The 17,615-nt window shown below is 40.0% G+C and overlaps 1 protein-coding gene across 1 annotated transcript in view; it reads left to right on the top strand.

Annotated features, from left to right (window-relative positions):
* The window catches only part of LOC126253086 (uncharacterized), a 246,575-nt gene that overhangs the window by 173,169 nt on the left and 55,791 nt on the right, over positions 1 to 17,615 (top strand). The window contains exon 9 of the mRNA XM_049954187.1: positions 16,681 to 16,860. Within this exon, the coding sequence (XP_049810144.1) occupies positions 16,681 to 16,860 (180 nt within the window). The remainder of the gene's footprint in view (positions 1 to 16,680; positions 16,861 to 17,615) is intronic.

Raw genomic sequence — 17,615 nt, 5'->3', positions numbered from 1 at the left:
GTTAATTGCATTTTTTTCTAATTTTGTGTGACTAATTTGTACTTATTTGGAATATTTGCAGATATTCATCCTAAATTAGATAAATTTCATAAAAATAAGCAAATATACAAATGCAGATGCTTCAGAGATGGACGGTTTATGTTTCCATGGCCTATAGTTTCTTTAAAGGGTTCAGATATTTAAAAGGCCTGCCAAAAAAGAAAAAAAATTGATTGTCTTACTAAATAACTATTTGTTGTGGTGCTAGTGCACCACTGTTTCTCAGCCTTGATCAGTGTCTGTATGCTGTGACTTGTTTCATCAAAACAAACCAACTTAGGTTCAGTAGTCAGTTAACTGCAGAGTGTTCTTGCAACCAACTGAAAAATATAGTTTATGAGGTTCAGCACAAAATAAAAGCTATTAACTCTGCAATTTGTGTACTGATAAAATGTGATCAATCAGTGGTGATCATCTTCAATGCGGTCCAATTAGCATCTACACTCATCTGTTAAAAACATGTATGCATTTCATTTTCTTTTGAAGATGTGCAGACGCTTTGCCACTTTGGACTTTATTCATTGAGTCATTCATTCATTATGTTCTGCAGGTTCCATCAAGAAAGTGAACCTCCAGGAACATTGGATAAGTCAAGGTATAAGTTAGCAAAAATGTAGTGTGCTGGGCATGGTGGTGGATGATTGAGTGATGGTGGCAGGCCATGAAGCCCAGGGCAAACTTTGTTAATAATTACAAAGAGCTTTATTCATTTTAGTACATGGTATAGTGCCCTTCACTGCTGACCCTAGCTGTGGTTGATGAATGGACAGCATCTTCTATGTGGTATTGCTTCTAACATTCTGACAACTTAAAGTGTGAGTGGTGGATCTGGAATATATCCACTTATTCCCCCAAACCACCTTCCACTTCTTTACAAGATGACTTACTTGGAATTTGCAGCCACTCTTCTTTACTGAATAGCTGGCTGCTGGAAACCCTCTTGACTTCTTCTCCGTTGAATAACACTAGGTACAGGAATTTTTAGACTCCTTCTACTTATGAAATAAGTAGACATACAAACTTTACTTTTCGTCAACTAACAATGTATTTGACCTCCATACACAATAAAAATTTCACTTTCCACATGAATATGTAACTTCCTGAAAGTCTCTCTTACAGTCAGATGTTAGAAACAAGTTGAGTTACAGTTAAAAGAAAGTTGGCTTGGATACCATGACGTTTCTTAACATGAATCATAAAATGAGTCTTGCCTCTAACAAGATCACGTCAAGAGTCTACAAGAGTACTTTTCCAACTATCTTGTTTGAATAACAATAGTCAATGACACAATAAGTGCAGAGCTGCATATAAACTCGACAGGTACTTGTCGGTGCCGTCTGACTGCAGTGTCTACTTTCATCCCATGACTGATTTTAAACCTGCACACACAAACATGTGATGCACAGTAGGTAGGATTCTACCATCCCACACTCATATCCAGAATATCGTGTGTTGAGATGGTAGAAGACTGAGTGGTTCTAGAATTTACACAGAAATTCTCAAATCACTACATAGCCCCCCCCCCCCCCCCCCCCCCAGATCGAACATGCGATATTTGATACGTAATCATTATGCAAATAATATCACTCATAATAACATTTCATATCAAAACAGTATACATTTCTTACATATGTTTATATACGTATCTTTCCTTTCCATATCAATTCTCTTTCACTTACTGTTCCTCTACTCTTATTTTACTTTGTTATTAAGACATGAGCATGTACTCATGGCTTTAGTCAGCTTTACTAATATTTAATCTATTTTCTATTCTTATCTTTTGTACTACCTTTTTCCTAGTATGTACTGTTTTCATTATTTGTAGCTTGGAGGAACTCTGGACAAAATGAAGGTGTTCTTTTGACACGCATTTATTTACACGAAACACACAGAATTCACACTTCCCAGAATAATCCCTATAAAACTGGTGACTTTTGTCATGATATTTTCCCCTTCTCCTAGGATCAGCACCTATTCCTTGCTTGTGGGTTGACCTAATGAGAGCACTTCCTCTTTCTATTTTGGTAGGTACGCCCCTTACAAAACATCTCTGTTTTTTAGGCCACAGATCATCCTATTTCCACATAGGTACACCTGCCCTTTATACTTAGTGAGTGCTGGGTACACCCTCCTTATCCTTTCTGAGTAGGCCTCACAGTTCATTACCATAATATACATTTCTATGTATACCATAATTAAGTATCTTCTGGTAAAGATATGAATCTATCTTAAAATTCAGATTCATTTTTTAATATATCACTTACCCCCTAGAGTCCCTCATCTTCTTATAAACTTCTATATTTTCAATAGATACTATATCTACATGTACTATTTACATTCATCTATCCTTCAATTCATCAGAGTACATATTACACTGACATTTCTTAATGATCAACATGACTAATTCTACTCCTACTTTCGTTTTCTTTCTTTGCTCATGCCTCTCTCATATTTATTCATTACTCATTACTACTTTATAGTTGTTTGTTATGTATGTGCACCTCTACTTATATATATTCGATGCAGAACCATCATAGTTTCCTATATATATGTGCATATTTCCATATGTACACACATTTTCCCTACAACATCTTGCAGTTCTCACATTGTGACTGGCTTCCTCGTATGTGATTTAATGTTTGTGTAGAAGTGTATATTTGTGTATATGTGGATGTGTGTTCATGTAGTCTGATTCTTCAGCCTTCTTATCTGAAAATAAAATTTAGGTTTTTAGTAATCACGAAAATAAGGAAGGACTGCAGCGATAGAAGTTTGTGAATATGGAAAGAGGGAAAAAATAGACAGGTCTTCAAATGAGAAGTAAGACAGGAAAAAATAGATACGGATGCTCGGATTGAAGAAAAGAAAGAAGATAGCCCTAAAGACAGGAAACCTTTCCCACCCCCTTCCCTAGGATCCCTACCCCTCAGGTACTTGAGTGCGATGCCAGAGGAGGTTCGGTGTTAAATCATCTCCTACAGAATGGAATTGTCCCACCTTCACCCTATGAGGTCACTGTAGGAAATCCTAGCAACCCCATGGAAACGGCAAATGGTGAAAAATCAGGCACACTTGTTTGTGAGGGTTGTTTGAAAAGTGTGATATGTGTTTTGTGTTAATCATGATTTATCTGTTCTTGTAAATCATGCTTTTAGCTACAATACCCACCCCTTCAAAATTTGTACAACCGCCCCTCCCCCCAACCATCAGTCTCATAAAAAGTATAAAATACATCTAAAAACAAAGATGATGTGACTTACCAAACAAAAGCGCTGGCAGGTCGATAGACACACAAACATACACACAAAATAGAAAATCTATACACTACAGTATAACAGTTGTTCAGCTAGTCACATCTTATTATATTTTCCACAAATATGATACTCTATTTAGTTTATTTCGTCTAGATATCACTTTTTTCTGTGATTCTCTTAAGTTGTTCTCTATTTTATAGTCATATCCGGTTTTCTAAGCAATAAGATTACAGTATAGTTCTAGATTTTAAAGGAATTTGGTGCAGGAAAACTATTTTGGAAGAAACACCGAAGACAACTTGGGATCCCACAGTCGTTATTCTACCCGTTAACTCAGAATGTTAACGTCCCTGGGAGTGTAGATGACAGAATAGTTTAAGATTTTAAAGGAATGTGGTGCAAGAAAACTATTTTGGAAGAAACACTGAAAACAACTCAGCATCCATTGTTCTCTATTTTACAGCCATATCTGGTTTTCTAAGCAATAAGATTACAGAATAAGTCTAGATTTTAAAGGAATTTGGTGCAGGAAACTATTTGGAAAAAACACCGAAAACAACTTGGGATCTGACAGAGTTGTTACTACACCCATTAACTCAGAATGTTAACTTCCCTGGGGGATAGATGACAGAATAGTTTGAAGATTTTAAAGGAATTTGGTGCAACAAAACTATTTTGTAAGACACACCAAAAAAACTCGTGATCTGGTGGTCGTTACTCCTCCTGTTAACTCAGAATGTTAACATCCCTGGAGGATATACAATTTTACATCCTTTACATCCCCCCTCCCCCTTTTCTCTCCCCCCCCCTTTTTTTTTTTTTTTTTTAATGCCAATCGAAATTCAAAATATTTCCTTATAGTACCCCAGAGGATTATTATAACCAGTACTTCTCTTTAAATTTCTTGTGAAAGTCTTCCCAAGCGGAAAAATTCTCAATATTTACTGTTCCCCATTCTGAGGCTTCCCCTAGCAGGTACCCCACAGCAAATTTGATCTTCTTGGTATCTTCCCAATTTTTTGGCAAAGCTTGGTTAAATCTTTTTAAGAAATGGGTCGGATGTACATCTCTGCCTGACTTAAATCTAGGGAATTGTCTAGATAATCCTGAATTAGCTCCCCATTGCAAATCAGTCACCACTTCACTAGTTAACACAACATTAGGTGGTTATCCTTTTTCCTGCTTTATCTTGGATGAGCTTAATTTCTCTCCACTGGTCATTCATACCCTTCCTGATATCATTAAGTTCGGAAGAAGGAATAGGCGACACATTCCTGGATACTATTCTCTCGGTAACCTTTCAATCTATAATTTCTCCAAATTGTTCCATGAAACTAATTGCATTTATAATATTGGAGTTAACTATTTTCTCTTTGAAAAACCTTTCTACATTATCTACCTGTGTATTGACACCTGTAATTTGCAATTGGTTAATTGGCATTGATTCATGATGCTTATCTAGAATCTCTTTCAAAATATTCATATTTAATATAGTACACGTTTTCAAAAGATCCTAACTTTTTAGTAAGTTCTGATTCTACATTATTACATTTGTTCTCAATGTCAAGTTCTAACATTTTTGATAAATCTTGAAAAGTATCATTCCGTTTCTGACTAAGGTCAGTAAACATATCATTTATATGAGTCAAAGAATTTGTCAACTTTTTCTTAAATCTACTTTTAAATTCCCTGCTTTATTACTTATAGTGTCAAACTCAATCTTCAAAGCATCCATGCCTTTGCATAGATTACTAAATGTTTGCTTTGATAGTCAACTTTGGTGTTTAACAAACCTAAATTTGTTATTTGAATATTTAGAGTTGCACTCTGAGCATTTAATTGAGAATTTACTAAGTCTAGTTCTTTACTTAAGAGTTGCACTCTGAGCATTTAATTGAGAACTTAATGTGTTTAATTTAAGACTCTGAGCTTTGATTAAATTTATTAACTTAGCCCAGTCAGGCATTTCTTTGCTAATTTTCATGGCCATAGCTGGGTCTTGCATTTCCCCAACCTGTTGTGTATTTTCCATACTTTTACATGCCTTAGCTCTTGTAAGCATTTAAAAATAACTTTAAAGATGATAATTACACAATAAAAGTTCACTCAACAGTATCTTGTACCACTTCATACTAAAGTAATCAAGTTTTGTTTCACGCTCACTCAGCGTAGGTTGGTTGGTTGGTTTTGGGGAAGGAGACCAGACAGCGTGGTCATCAGTCTCATCGGATTAGGGAAGGATGGGGAAGGAAGTCGGCCGTGCCCTTTCAGAGGAACCATCCCGGCATTTGCCTGGAGTGATTTAGGGAAATCACGGAAAACCTAAATCAGGATGTCCGGACGTGGGATTGAACCGTCGTCGTCCCGAATGCGAGTCAAGTGTCAAACCACTGCGCCACCTCGCTCGGTCACTCAGCATAGAATTCTTGTTGTGTAGGTGAGCAGATGTGGAGGCAGCAGCACCGGTGAACAGCAGCTGGTGCCGGCAGCATCGGATGTATGTCAGTCTCCACGTCTGTTTCCCCGCGATGTATTTAAGAGCTGTATACTCCTCACACTGGATCTTCTTAGCTGAAGCATTCTATGCGTACTTCTTCTTAGACAAATACATTGAAATCTTCTTTACTATTTTTATTGTTGTGAATTTTTCATTTTTTCAATGTTTTTCCATTTAAATTTCACTCCATTGGATGCTTGAACATATTCCAATGTCTCAGAGTAATTCCCTTGTCTTCTTATGTTTGGTTGCCATGGCAACACATAACAGCTTCTTCTCTCATTTTTGACTTAAAATTCCTGCTTTCTCGGTCCTTTCACACAGGTCGTGACGTTCTAAAATTCTGACAACTTAAAATGTGAGTGTGGATCTGGGTTATATCCACTTATTCCCCCAAACCACCTTCCACTTCTTTACAAGATGACTTACTTTGAATTTCTTTACTGTATAGCCGGTTGCTGGAAACTCTCTTGACTTCTTCTCCATCGAATAATGCTAGGTACAGGAATTTTTAGACTCTTTCTACTTATGGAATAAGTAGACATACAAACTTTACTTTTCATTAACTAACAATGTATTTGACGTCCATACTCAATAAGAATTTTACTTTCCACATGAATATGTAACTTCCTGCAAGTCTCTCATACAGTTGGACGTTGGAAACAAATTGAGTTACAGTTAAAGAAAAACAGCTTCTCTAGGCCACAGGCATTGATGTCAGTGGCGTGTTATGTTGTGCTGCAATGGTGCTCCACTTGAGTGATGAACCATCAGCTCTGCAAGCACCCCCCCAGTGGCAGTATGTGCACTACTTCCCTCAGTGTCATATAGACTCGGGGACCCCTCTCCCCACTCACATCATAGTGATGCATGAGAAGGCAGCTGTGCATGGAGTACGAACTTGTGCCCTCAGACAGCAGTTGGCTGGTGGCTGGTGTTGTGATGCTGGATCATGCTAGGATCTCAGCGTAGGAGTTGGCAGGCATGGACAGTAGATCAAAAGGGCTGACTTCATGCAGGTGGCAGATACAGCCTGATCTCAAACCCATTGCTACAGCTGGCAGAGCACAGTTGTCTCACTTTCTGGTGTCACTCTGGCATCATGGCAGCACTGCTGGCTTCTGGCAATGAAGAGTGATCCTTGCCTTAAAATCCAGACTTGCCCCTAGTGCCCATTCGTTTTGTTCAAACACGACACCTAGTCACATTGCTAAAACGAGAGGCTTGCCCCAGTGTGGTGACACCACCCCAACTGTTACACTGTAATGGCTGTGCAGAGCTGTTCATGGCTGTGCTTTGCTGTCCTTTCTGCACAATCCACTGGCATGTCTTCTATTGCAACCCAATCACCACCCTTGTGGCAACTGGCCCACAGCTGTTAATACAACACAGTGTAGCACTTCAGTGCTATATTTCCTTACTTTCATTAAAGACTAATAATTTTCTGACCAAAGACTGGGTTATGGCACTACAAATCTGTGTACTCTGTTCACAATAAACTTTCACGGAACTGCTTGATTCTGTTAGCTGTCATGTCATTGGAATTTAATTGAGTAAATTACTAAGAAAGATGCGACCATACAAAAGTTGCTGCCTCCTCAGTTTTACCATATAGCTGCTGTTTATCTGTTATTAGTAATTCAATATTTATTGACTACAATGATGTTTTTAAAAGAAAATATTTGCAAATATTAAATACTGAGTCCTATGTACTGAACATTACTACTTGTAATACAGTGAAATAGACCGACAATCATGAGTCTGGATTAACGCAATTAGAGGTATTCTAAGGGAATAACAAAATTTTAATGAGTTCTTCATAACTGAATCCAAATCTGATGTGTATGTAGAGTCCTATCAAGATAATGTACATATATTTATTTCAAGTCAGAGTAAGACATAAATTTGACAAAGTAACAGCAAAAGATGTAAAATAAATGCAAAAAATAAAAATCCTATAGATGGGGTGGAATACCTGCAAAAGTCATTAATGAAGCTTCATATATGATAACACAACTACTGTGAATTAAAAATTTTTTTTGGTCAATTGAATGTTCAACCAAATTTCAGTCTTGCTTTCAGTCATTGTTCAATACATTCCACAATATTTCAACTGGGCAACTCCACTCATCCTCAGTTGAGCCATCAAAGTCTGACAGAGACATCTTCTGCTCTGCAATATCCAGCACACTGTGAGTACTCTGCACATACAAATTGACAGATGGTCCATCTATAAACTTTATTTTGACACATGACGTCTCTGAACAGACATAAACTCAACACTGGTATGTCTCATTGCTGATGTAATCTTTGCCAGTCGCACTCTACATTGTACCCAGGATCTCTGCCAATACTATTGCCCGGCCCACCCACAATAACCAAGGTGTCTTCCTTGGTAAAATCTTTACAGAGTGAACCTAAATCCTCTGTCACCTGACCCAGACCAGCACTAGGTTTGAAAAAAATTGTGACCTGGTATTCTGATCCTAACACCTCTGGCATGTGAACTACCTAACAACAAAACCTTCTTTCTTTTTGCTGACTTCCCTACATTCTTATTCAATTTGCTACTGAAAGTTTGTTGGGCCCTCTCTACACCTACCTCTGTCTGAGGCTCATCAGTTTGTAACTGAAACAACAGGTCAAACTTATTCTTCACATTCACCACAAAGCTGTCTGACAAAGTTCTAGGTCTGTTCCTTCTGTTACCTGTTGCCACTTCCTGCCTCTCTTTACCCTTCTCCCTCCTTAACCTGTTCAGATCTTCCCTAGCCTGCTCTAACTGTGCCTGAAAGGCAGCAATTTTCCCCTCCTCTTCCACTATTTTCCTGTCTCTACTGCATATCCTAGAGAACCACTGATGAGTCTGATCCACTTCCCCATTTCACAAGCCGCTACAGTCACCCCAATGGAAGAAACTACTGCACCCATCACACCAAACCTCAGAGCTAACAATTCTATGGCACATCAGGCACTTTTCACTCATGGTAAAAATCTTAATTTAGTGAGAATAAGTCAAATCAAATTACTGAAAAACAAGAAATCACATTTACAAAAGATTAGGTCTAGACTCAATCGTATGTGAACAAACTTACTTTAGTGACAATAAGTTAGATTACCGGAAAACAAGAAGAAAAACACGTTTACAAAAATTAGGCCTAGTCACAACTGTATGTAAACAAAGCTACTACCGTATGTGCAAAGTTTCCAGATACCGGAACTTAAAATTTACACTGTGTTTCACAAAATATGAGTTAAACAACAAAGGGATATGCTTTTCTTAACTTGCTGGAATGGAGCAGAACAATTAAATGAGATTCTACAAGTTTTACTGCACTAAACTGTATGCAAAAATACAATCTAACCCTACTTTATGTTCCTTTCACGTTTTCTGGAATAATACGTAAAGAGAAGTGAAACCTTTAATAGTAAGCTTGCAAAACACACTAATACATGTATTAAACTAGTTTCCTGAACTAAACTGAGTTCTGTTACAGTCTAAATCACTTACCTGTATGGCAGCACAAAACTCACGCGTCTCGCTTGGTGCAGGGCTGCCAACCCAAGGATGGTTATGGGAGTGAAGGACGTGCTGTAAGGATAGCTCCAATCTGTGCAGCTCATAAAAGCTGGTGGTGGTGGGGAGGATCCAGATGCAGGCACTGAAATCTCACATGTTGCACTCTGCTGCATGTTGTGCCATTGGGTGGTCCACCAATGGTTTGATGATGGCCATTCATTCTGGTTAACAGCTGGCTGGTTGTCATACCAATGTAAAATTCTGCACAGTGGTTGCAGCAGAGCTGGTATATAGCATGGCTGCTGTCACAGATGGCCCAGCTTCTGATGGGGTAGGATAAGCCTATGACGGGACTGGAGTAGGAGGTGCCGGTTGGGTGGATAGGGCAGGTCTTGCATCTGAGTGTTCTACAAGGGTATAATCCCTGTGGCAGGGGACTGGGGGTTGGAACGGCGTAGGGATGGTATAGGATGTTGTGTGGGTTGGATGGGTGGTGGAACACGACTTTGGGAGGAAATTTAAGTATCTTGGGTAGGATGTCCCTCATTTCAGGGCATGATGATAGGTAACCAAAGCCCTGACGATGGACATGGTTCAGTCGTTCCAGTCCTTGGAGGTATTGGGTGACAATGAGGGTGCTTGTTTGTGGTTGGTTCTTGGAATGGATGTGAGAATCAGGTGTGTGGGGTGATATGGCATGGAAGACGTGTTTGTGTATTAGGTCTTGGGGGGTACTGCCAATCTGCAAAGGCCTTTACGTGCCTTTTGCATACTGGGCAAGGGAGTTCTCATCACTGCAGATGCATCTGCCATTGGTGGTCAGGCTGTATGGGAGGGATCTTTTGGAGTGGAAAGGGTGACAGCTATCAAAGTGCAGGTACTGATGGTGATTGATGGGTTTGATGTGGACTGTGGTGTGGGTGGAGCAATTTGAGAGGAGGACATCAACATCTAGGAAGGTGGCATGATGAATGGAGGAGGACCAGGTGAAGTGGATGGGAGAGAAGTTGTTTAGAGTGTGGAGGAATGAGGATAAAGTGTTCTGGCCTTGGGGCCAGATTACGAATATGGCATCAGTAAACTTGTATGATACCAGGGGTTTGAGGTTTTGGGAAGCTAGCAATGTTTCCTCTAGGTGGCCCATGAAGAGGTTGGTATAGGAGGCTGCCATGTGGATGCCCATGGCTGTGCCAAAAATTTGTTTGCATACCTTCCCTTCAAAGGTGAAGTTGTTATGGGCTAGGATGTAGTTTGTTAGGTGTATGAGGAATGGAGTGGTTGGTTTGGAATCTTCAGGGTGTTCAGAGAGGTAGTGTCCATTCATGGCAAGGCCATGGGCATGAGGGATACTGGTGTTTAAGGAAGCTGCTTATACAGTGATGAGTAGGGACCATGAGGTAAGGGTGTGGGGATGGTGGAGAGCCAGTGCAGGAAGTGGTTGGTATCTTTAATGTGGCAGGCTAGGTTTTGGACAATTGGCTTCAGGTGCTGGTCAACAAGTGTCAAGAGTCATTCAATGGGGGTACTGTAACCAGCCAAAAAGGGGTGACCAGGATTGTTACATTTGTGGATTTTGGGGAGCATGTAGAAGGTGGGTGAGTGGGCTATTGTTGGGATGAGCAGAGAGACGGGTTCAGGGGAAAGGTTTTGGGAAGAGCCTAAGGATTTCAGCAGGGATTGGAGGTTATGTTGGACTTCAGGGATGGGGTCAACAAAACAAGGTGGACCACCCATCTACATCTACATCTATGTGTTTATTCTGCTATTCACAATAAAATGCTTGGCAGAGGGTTTAATGAACCACCTTCAAGTTGTCTCTTACCATTCCACTCCCGAACTGTGCACAGGAGAAATGGGCACTTAAATTTGTCTGTGCAAGCCCTAATTTCTCTTATTTAACTGTTATGATCATTTCTCCCTATGTAGGTGGGTGCCGACAGAATGTTTTTGCAGTCGGGGAAGAAAACTGGTGATTGAAATTTCACGAGAAGATCCTGTCGCAATGAAAAATGTCTTTTTTTTTTTTAAAGGTTGCCACTCCAATTCATGAATCATGTCTGTGGCACTATCTGCCCTATTTCATTATGATACAAAACAAGCTGCCCTTGTTTGAACTTTTTCGATGTCATCCGTCCCACCTGATGCGGATCCCACACCGCACAGCAATACTCCAGAATAGGGCAGACAAGTGTAGTGTAAGCAGTCTCTTTAGTAGACCTGTTGCACATTTTAAGTGTTATGCCAATGAATTGCAGACTTTGGTTTGCTCTACCCACATCATCATCTATGTGATCATTCCAATTTAGGTTATTTGTGGCACAACATGCAGTGGAGCACAACATGTGAGATTTCAGTGGCTGCTTCACAACCCATACCATCTGGATCCTCCCCACCACCACCATATTTTTTGAGCTGCACAGATAGGAACTAGTCTTACAGCACATCCTTCGATCCCGTAAACTCTCTGGCCTAAACCTAAGGTAATTCGTGGTCCCCGCACAAAATAGTGTGTTTATTTGTGTGTGTGTGTGTGTGTGTGTGTGTGTGTGTGTGTGTGTGTGTGTGTGTGTGCGTGTGCATACCACCTCACATTCATCCCAAGAACCAACCACAAAGAAGCGCCCCCCTTGTCACCCAGTCCCACCCGGGACTGGTATGACTGAACCATGTCCTTCGTCAGAACTTTGATTATTTATCATCATGCCCTGAAATGAGAGAAATCCTACACAAGATACTTCCATCCCCTCCGAAAGTGGTGTTCTGCTGCCCACCCAACCTTCACAACATCCTAGTCCGCCCCCAATCCCCTATCACAGGGATCATTCACTTGTGGAACACCCAGATGCAAGACCTGTCCTGTCAACCCACCCAGCACCTCCTATCCAGTCCCATAACAGGCTTGTCCTACCCCATCAGAGGCCAGGCCACCTGTAAAAGCAGCCATGTTATATACCAACTCAGCTGCAACCACTGCACAGCAGTTTACATTGGTATCACAACCAACGAGCTGTCAATCAGAATGAATGGCCACCATCAAACTGTTGCCAAAAGCTAGCTGGCCCACCCTGTGGCACAATATGCAGTGGAGCACAACATGCAAGATTTCAGTGGCTGCTTCACAACCCATGCCATATCGATGCTTCTCACCACCTCAGCTTTTCTGAGCTGCACAGATGGGAGCTATCCTTACAGCACATCCTTTGCTCCCATAACCTCTCTGGCCTAAACCTAAGGTAACTTACTGTCCCCCCTCCCCACCAAATACTGTGTGTGTGTGTGTGTGTGTGTATGTACAGCAGCCCTTTCCCTTTATCCCTGCCCAACACGTGTCAGCTAGTTGTGTATTGCCGTCTGATGCCCTAGTCTGTGAAATCAAGTGCTCAGCCACCTGCCATGTGCCCATCTACCTGCACCCCTAACTAGCCCACAGACAGCTCCCCACTCTTCCATGAGCTGTTAGGTGCTTTCCCCACAAACCCCTCCATGCCTCCCGCCTCTCTCCATTCCTCATGCCACCCCACACTGCACCCCCACCTCAACCCAGTACACTCACCATGTGCCAGGAAAGAACTGGCAGTCATGTATGGAGACAGGCATGTGCTTATGAGTGTGTGTGTGTGTGTGTGTGTGTGGGGGGGGGGGGGGTTTATGTCATGTTTCTCCTGTGTGTGTGTGTGTGTGTGTGTGTGTGTGTTGAGATGTTTATATTTTCCCACCTCCGCATTGCAAATGTTTTGAGTGAAATGCCCAGTCGATGCGCTGTTATTTTCACGTCAATTCTACCAACATTGAGAGTTGTTTAGTTTTCGGGGTTTTTTAAAATTCCTGGATTCGTCTCGGCGCTGTGCAGCCTATGAAAAGGATTGCAGAAGACTCCCAAATAAATTCCAAAGTACAGTGCAGTTTTAACACCAATATATTTCCAGGACTCTGGTGTCCGAGCCTGGTGAACTGTACCAGTTACATCACATGTACCCAAAGTTGACATCAAACGACACAGAGTTCACAACAATCAACAAAAGAGTGAGCCTACAATACATTTGCTCACAACCCTAGCCAAAAAATGAGTGCCCCAAGGCGCCTGCATGACCTCTATTTATACTTTTGTTAACAATTACAGACAATGAAAATTACAATTTATGTAAAATCACAATTAAAAGTTAAACCAAATATGAGATACACATTGCTAGAAATTTACAATCACAGTGCTGAACAAGGTGAACATATTTTCAACTTAGTTATGACTTAATATAACATTTTCTGAATAATTATGTCACAGGTAACAATTACATTTCTAAATTTGTTTATAACAAAACAACTAGGGCCTGAATTTTAGTGCTAACATATATCGGAGATTCAATTAACATGCTTTATTTATATGTTCTATTTAATTTGCTGTAGTAATTTTATACTGATAGGTTTACTGGTACATCCTAACCATGTGCTACATTTCTTTCGATTAGTTACAGTATTAATTTCATATTTATATTGTGTTTCTCACATAAGAACAATGTTAATCAGCAAAGTATCGTTTTTGAATTATATGTATACTCAAATAGTGGTTGTTTTTGTATGTAATTTGGAAACAGGTCACTTTACAATTGGACAATTAGGACTGGTGTTTATCTTTAATGCTCTCTGAGGGGTTCTGATAGGTAGCAGTGAGATACAGTAATATTTCAGTGTATGTCATGTTTCTCCTACAGATTGAGAAAGGAAGTCCTTTCTGAAAGCTAGCAAGGTAAATCTCTGTACCTTTTGTGTGTGTATCTGTTGACAATGCAGCACTTCTGCCTTTAGGTGAGACATCTCCTTTATTCCTAAATAATTCATAAATATACTTCCTGCTGGTGATCTGTAAACTGTCTGTGCTAGAAGCTTGTGTGTTTACAATCCACTGTCATGGCACAGTGTTCAAAAAGTAGTTGAGCATAATTTTTGGTGACCTGAAGGTATTGGGACTTAACTGCATTTTTTGCATGTGTAGTCATTCCTTCTTTACTCTTATTCATACTACAGAAGTTTGGTATTAGCTTGTATACAGCAATGTGAATCTGTTCAATTTCAGTGATTTAGATATGATATTGTGATATGCACAAATCTGCTGAAATTCCATCTGCTTTTTCATTTTCCTGAGTGGATATGAGAATTTCATTTGTAAGGATTCTTATATTTCGATGAAAGACACTAAATACCTTCAGCTTTATTCATCTTACAGTATTTTGTTGAACTAGTTCAACAACTGTAACTACATTTACTCTTCAGATCTGTCTTTCAGATGAATTTATCCTATAAGAAAGCATACGGAGCACACTGGAAATCACTGGGATACAGTATATACTGCTTTGGTCAGACTGGAGGCTTCTGGATATTAGCTGTGCAAGTAGCCTCTTACCAGAAGCATTGAGATATGAACAATGCCATGTATGATGCAACTGAGTGAGAGGTGATGAATCACTTACAACCACATGTGAATGTCCCTCTCACCTCGGCAATTTTCCATGCTCTGTATTAATACAGTCCACAGTGCACTTCATTCATGGCTTATCATCAGAGGGTGACATACTCTTCACTCTAGAGTGAGGAGCTTTTTCAGAGGAGGAGGAGGAGATTAGCGTTTAACGTCCTGTCGACAACGAGGTCATTAGAGACGGAGCACAAGCTCGGATTAGGGAAGGACGGGGAAGGAAATCGGCCATGCCCTTTTGAAGGAACCATCCCGGCATTTGCCTGAAGTGATCTAGGGAAATCACGGAAAACCTAAATCAGGATGGCCGGACGCGGGATTGAACCGTCGTCCTCCCGAAGAGCTTTTTCAGAAACGTCACTGATGTCATCCGTAATAGGATAAGGTGCAGACTCTCACCACCTAATATTATTACATAATCTTCTTTTCCAATATCCTTCCTAAAAGAAACTAATTCACAGGTGACATCACTTGAGGCATGCATTTGGCTTACAAAACATGAGTAACCTGATAATTACTACCCAGAGAGTTCTGAATCCATTTTAATGTTCTCCTCTTATGATTACTACCCAGAAATACTACCACTTTGGCCTTTTCTTCCTACACTGCTTTGGAACTTATTTGGATGTCTGAATGCTTTTGTCCTTAGTCTCCAAAATAAAGAAGCAGTTGAAGACAACTGGACTGAGACAATCAGACTTGCAATGTCTCCTGGATCTTTACACTGATTTGGAAAGCTTGACTGTAATCTAATGTTCTGCTCTACCCTACCAACAGAATTCAAGAAATGTCTGTAGTGAGTTGCCCTTCCGCCACCTCTGACTTGATCAGCATAGAGCTGAAACTTGCCCCAATTTAAAGATGAAGTTCAGGGTAGAATAATAACCTTGCACTAATATGCCACAATAAGGAGTTCACTGGTAATGTGAGGAATTTTATTTGGATTTATTACCTTATGTGTGTCACAGTCCACTTTCAAAAAGATACATTATATTGAAAACACAGTTTCTTTTAATACGCTGTGAAGCAGCATATAAAAATTACACACAGCTGAGCTGGTAATGTGTTATGAGATCTCTGACACCAAATCCAAAATAACATGTACAAATCTTTTATAGATATTAAAGGTTGAAAGAAGTAACTCCTTGCCAAAAAGATGAATCACAGTAGCATAGTATCAAAATACATAGTGAAATAAAATTAAAGAAAGGCAGGGAGAACTCTACATTTGGAACAAACTACTTGTTTGACAATTCTAAAATTTTCTGCAATCCAGTTGAATGAGTTCTTTGAGAAGGAACAATATTTCAAAAAGATTCATTTTGTGATCTTGTGACATAGTATCAGAATGACATGTACGTATGTCATCTTGACACTTTGTCAGAAAATGATGTAAGTCATTCTTATCAAAATAGTATGTCCTTTCTTCAGTAGCACTCTTGAAATCCAAAGAACGTCTACATATATACTCCACAAGCCACTTTAAGGTGTGCAGCAAAGGGTACTTTTTGTACCACTGTACTTCTCCCCTTTCTATTCCAGCCTGAATGGTTTTGGGGTGAATAATTGTTTGGTAAGCCTCCTTGTCGAGCTCAAATGTTTCTTATTTTACATTGATTTGATGCTGATTCATCTCATCAGAAAACCAAGATGAATACATTAAGAGCTTGTTTATCTTATATTAGAGAAACAAATGCAAAGAGAAAGCTTGAGGAAATTGGTAAAACTGAAATTTAAATGTCATCCAGAAACCTAGAAAGACACATGCTGTTACTTTTGAAATTAACAGTAGGGTACAGTGCGCAAATTTTTACCTATTTTTTTTTTTATATTCTGCGTACCAGCTTCCTTATTTTTTTCTTTAAAACTGAAATAATACTATGAAAAATTACCTCTGTTGCAGGGACTTCTGTGGGCTTTGACGTGTACTTATTGCATTTACGGCAAATCACCTGTACTGAAGAAACCACTTAAATACTCAGATGATGCTGTCACTGAGCTTGCAATTCTAGGATCAGTAAGCTTATGTCTGACACTGATTAACATTATTTTCATTTTCGTATCTGCAGCCATTGTACTCAAGGTAAGCATACTTTTGTAATAACATTTAATTTGGCTATCAGAAATAAAGTTAAGCAACAATGGAAATTCATGGATGGAATAATACATAAAATGATGAAAAGCCAAGCACTCACTTATAACTGACTGATGTGCGGTCCATAGAAACATATTGACAGAAAACAGTATTTACACTAGCTTTTGAGTGCTCACACTTTCCCTAATAAAAGTGCACACAGTTACACACACACACACACACACACACACAAACATACACATTGACACCGACACCAAAATGCACACACTGTGGTGAGACTGACTGCTGACTGAATAAATGCAGCACAAAAAGCTAAAAGAAATGTATGCCTGTTAATTGTTGATAGTAGTTGCCTGGGCAAATGGAAATGGGATTGGTGTAGGGAAGCAAGCAGAAGTAGTGGGATGCTGTGACGGAGGTCAGTCAATGGATGACTCAGCTCCGTAGAGCATATAAGAGGTAGAGCAAGAGAGAGGCAGATGAGGGGGAGGGAAGGGAGGAAATGAGGGGAAGGTGGAAGTACAGAGAGAAACACAGGGAGGGAAGAGGTAAAGGGAGAGTGGTGGAAAAGAGTGGGGAGGTGGCAAGAGAGAGAAAGAGAGAGAGAGAGAAAGAGAGACCACGTGGGGGTGGAGGAAGAGTGGTGGGAGAAGGTAGAAAATGATTTGGACAGGGAAGGAGTGGTGTGGACCAAAGAGATCAGCAAAAAGATAATGTGAGTTAGTGGGAATCAGCTTAGCACA

The sequence above is a fragment of the Schistocerca nitens genome, chromosome 4 (genome assembly GCF_023898315.1).
Source record: "Schistocerca nitens isolate TAMUIC-IGC-003100 chromosome 4, iqSchNite1.1, whole genome shotgun sequence".
In the NCBI taxonomy this organism is placed as follows: Eukaryota; Metazoa; Arthropoda; class Insecta; order Orthoptera; family Acrididae; genus Schistocerca; species Schistocerca nitens.
Note: the sequence above shows the minus strand (reverse complement) of the source record. Positions and strands in the feature narration are given on the sequence as shown.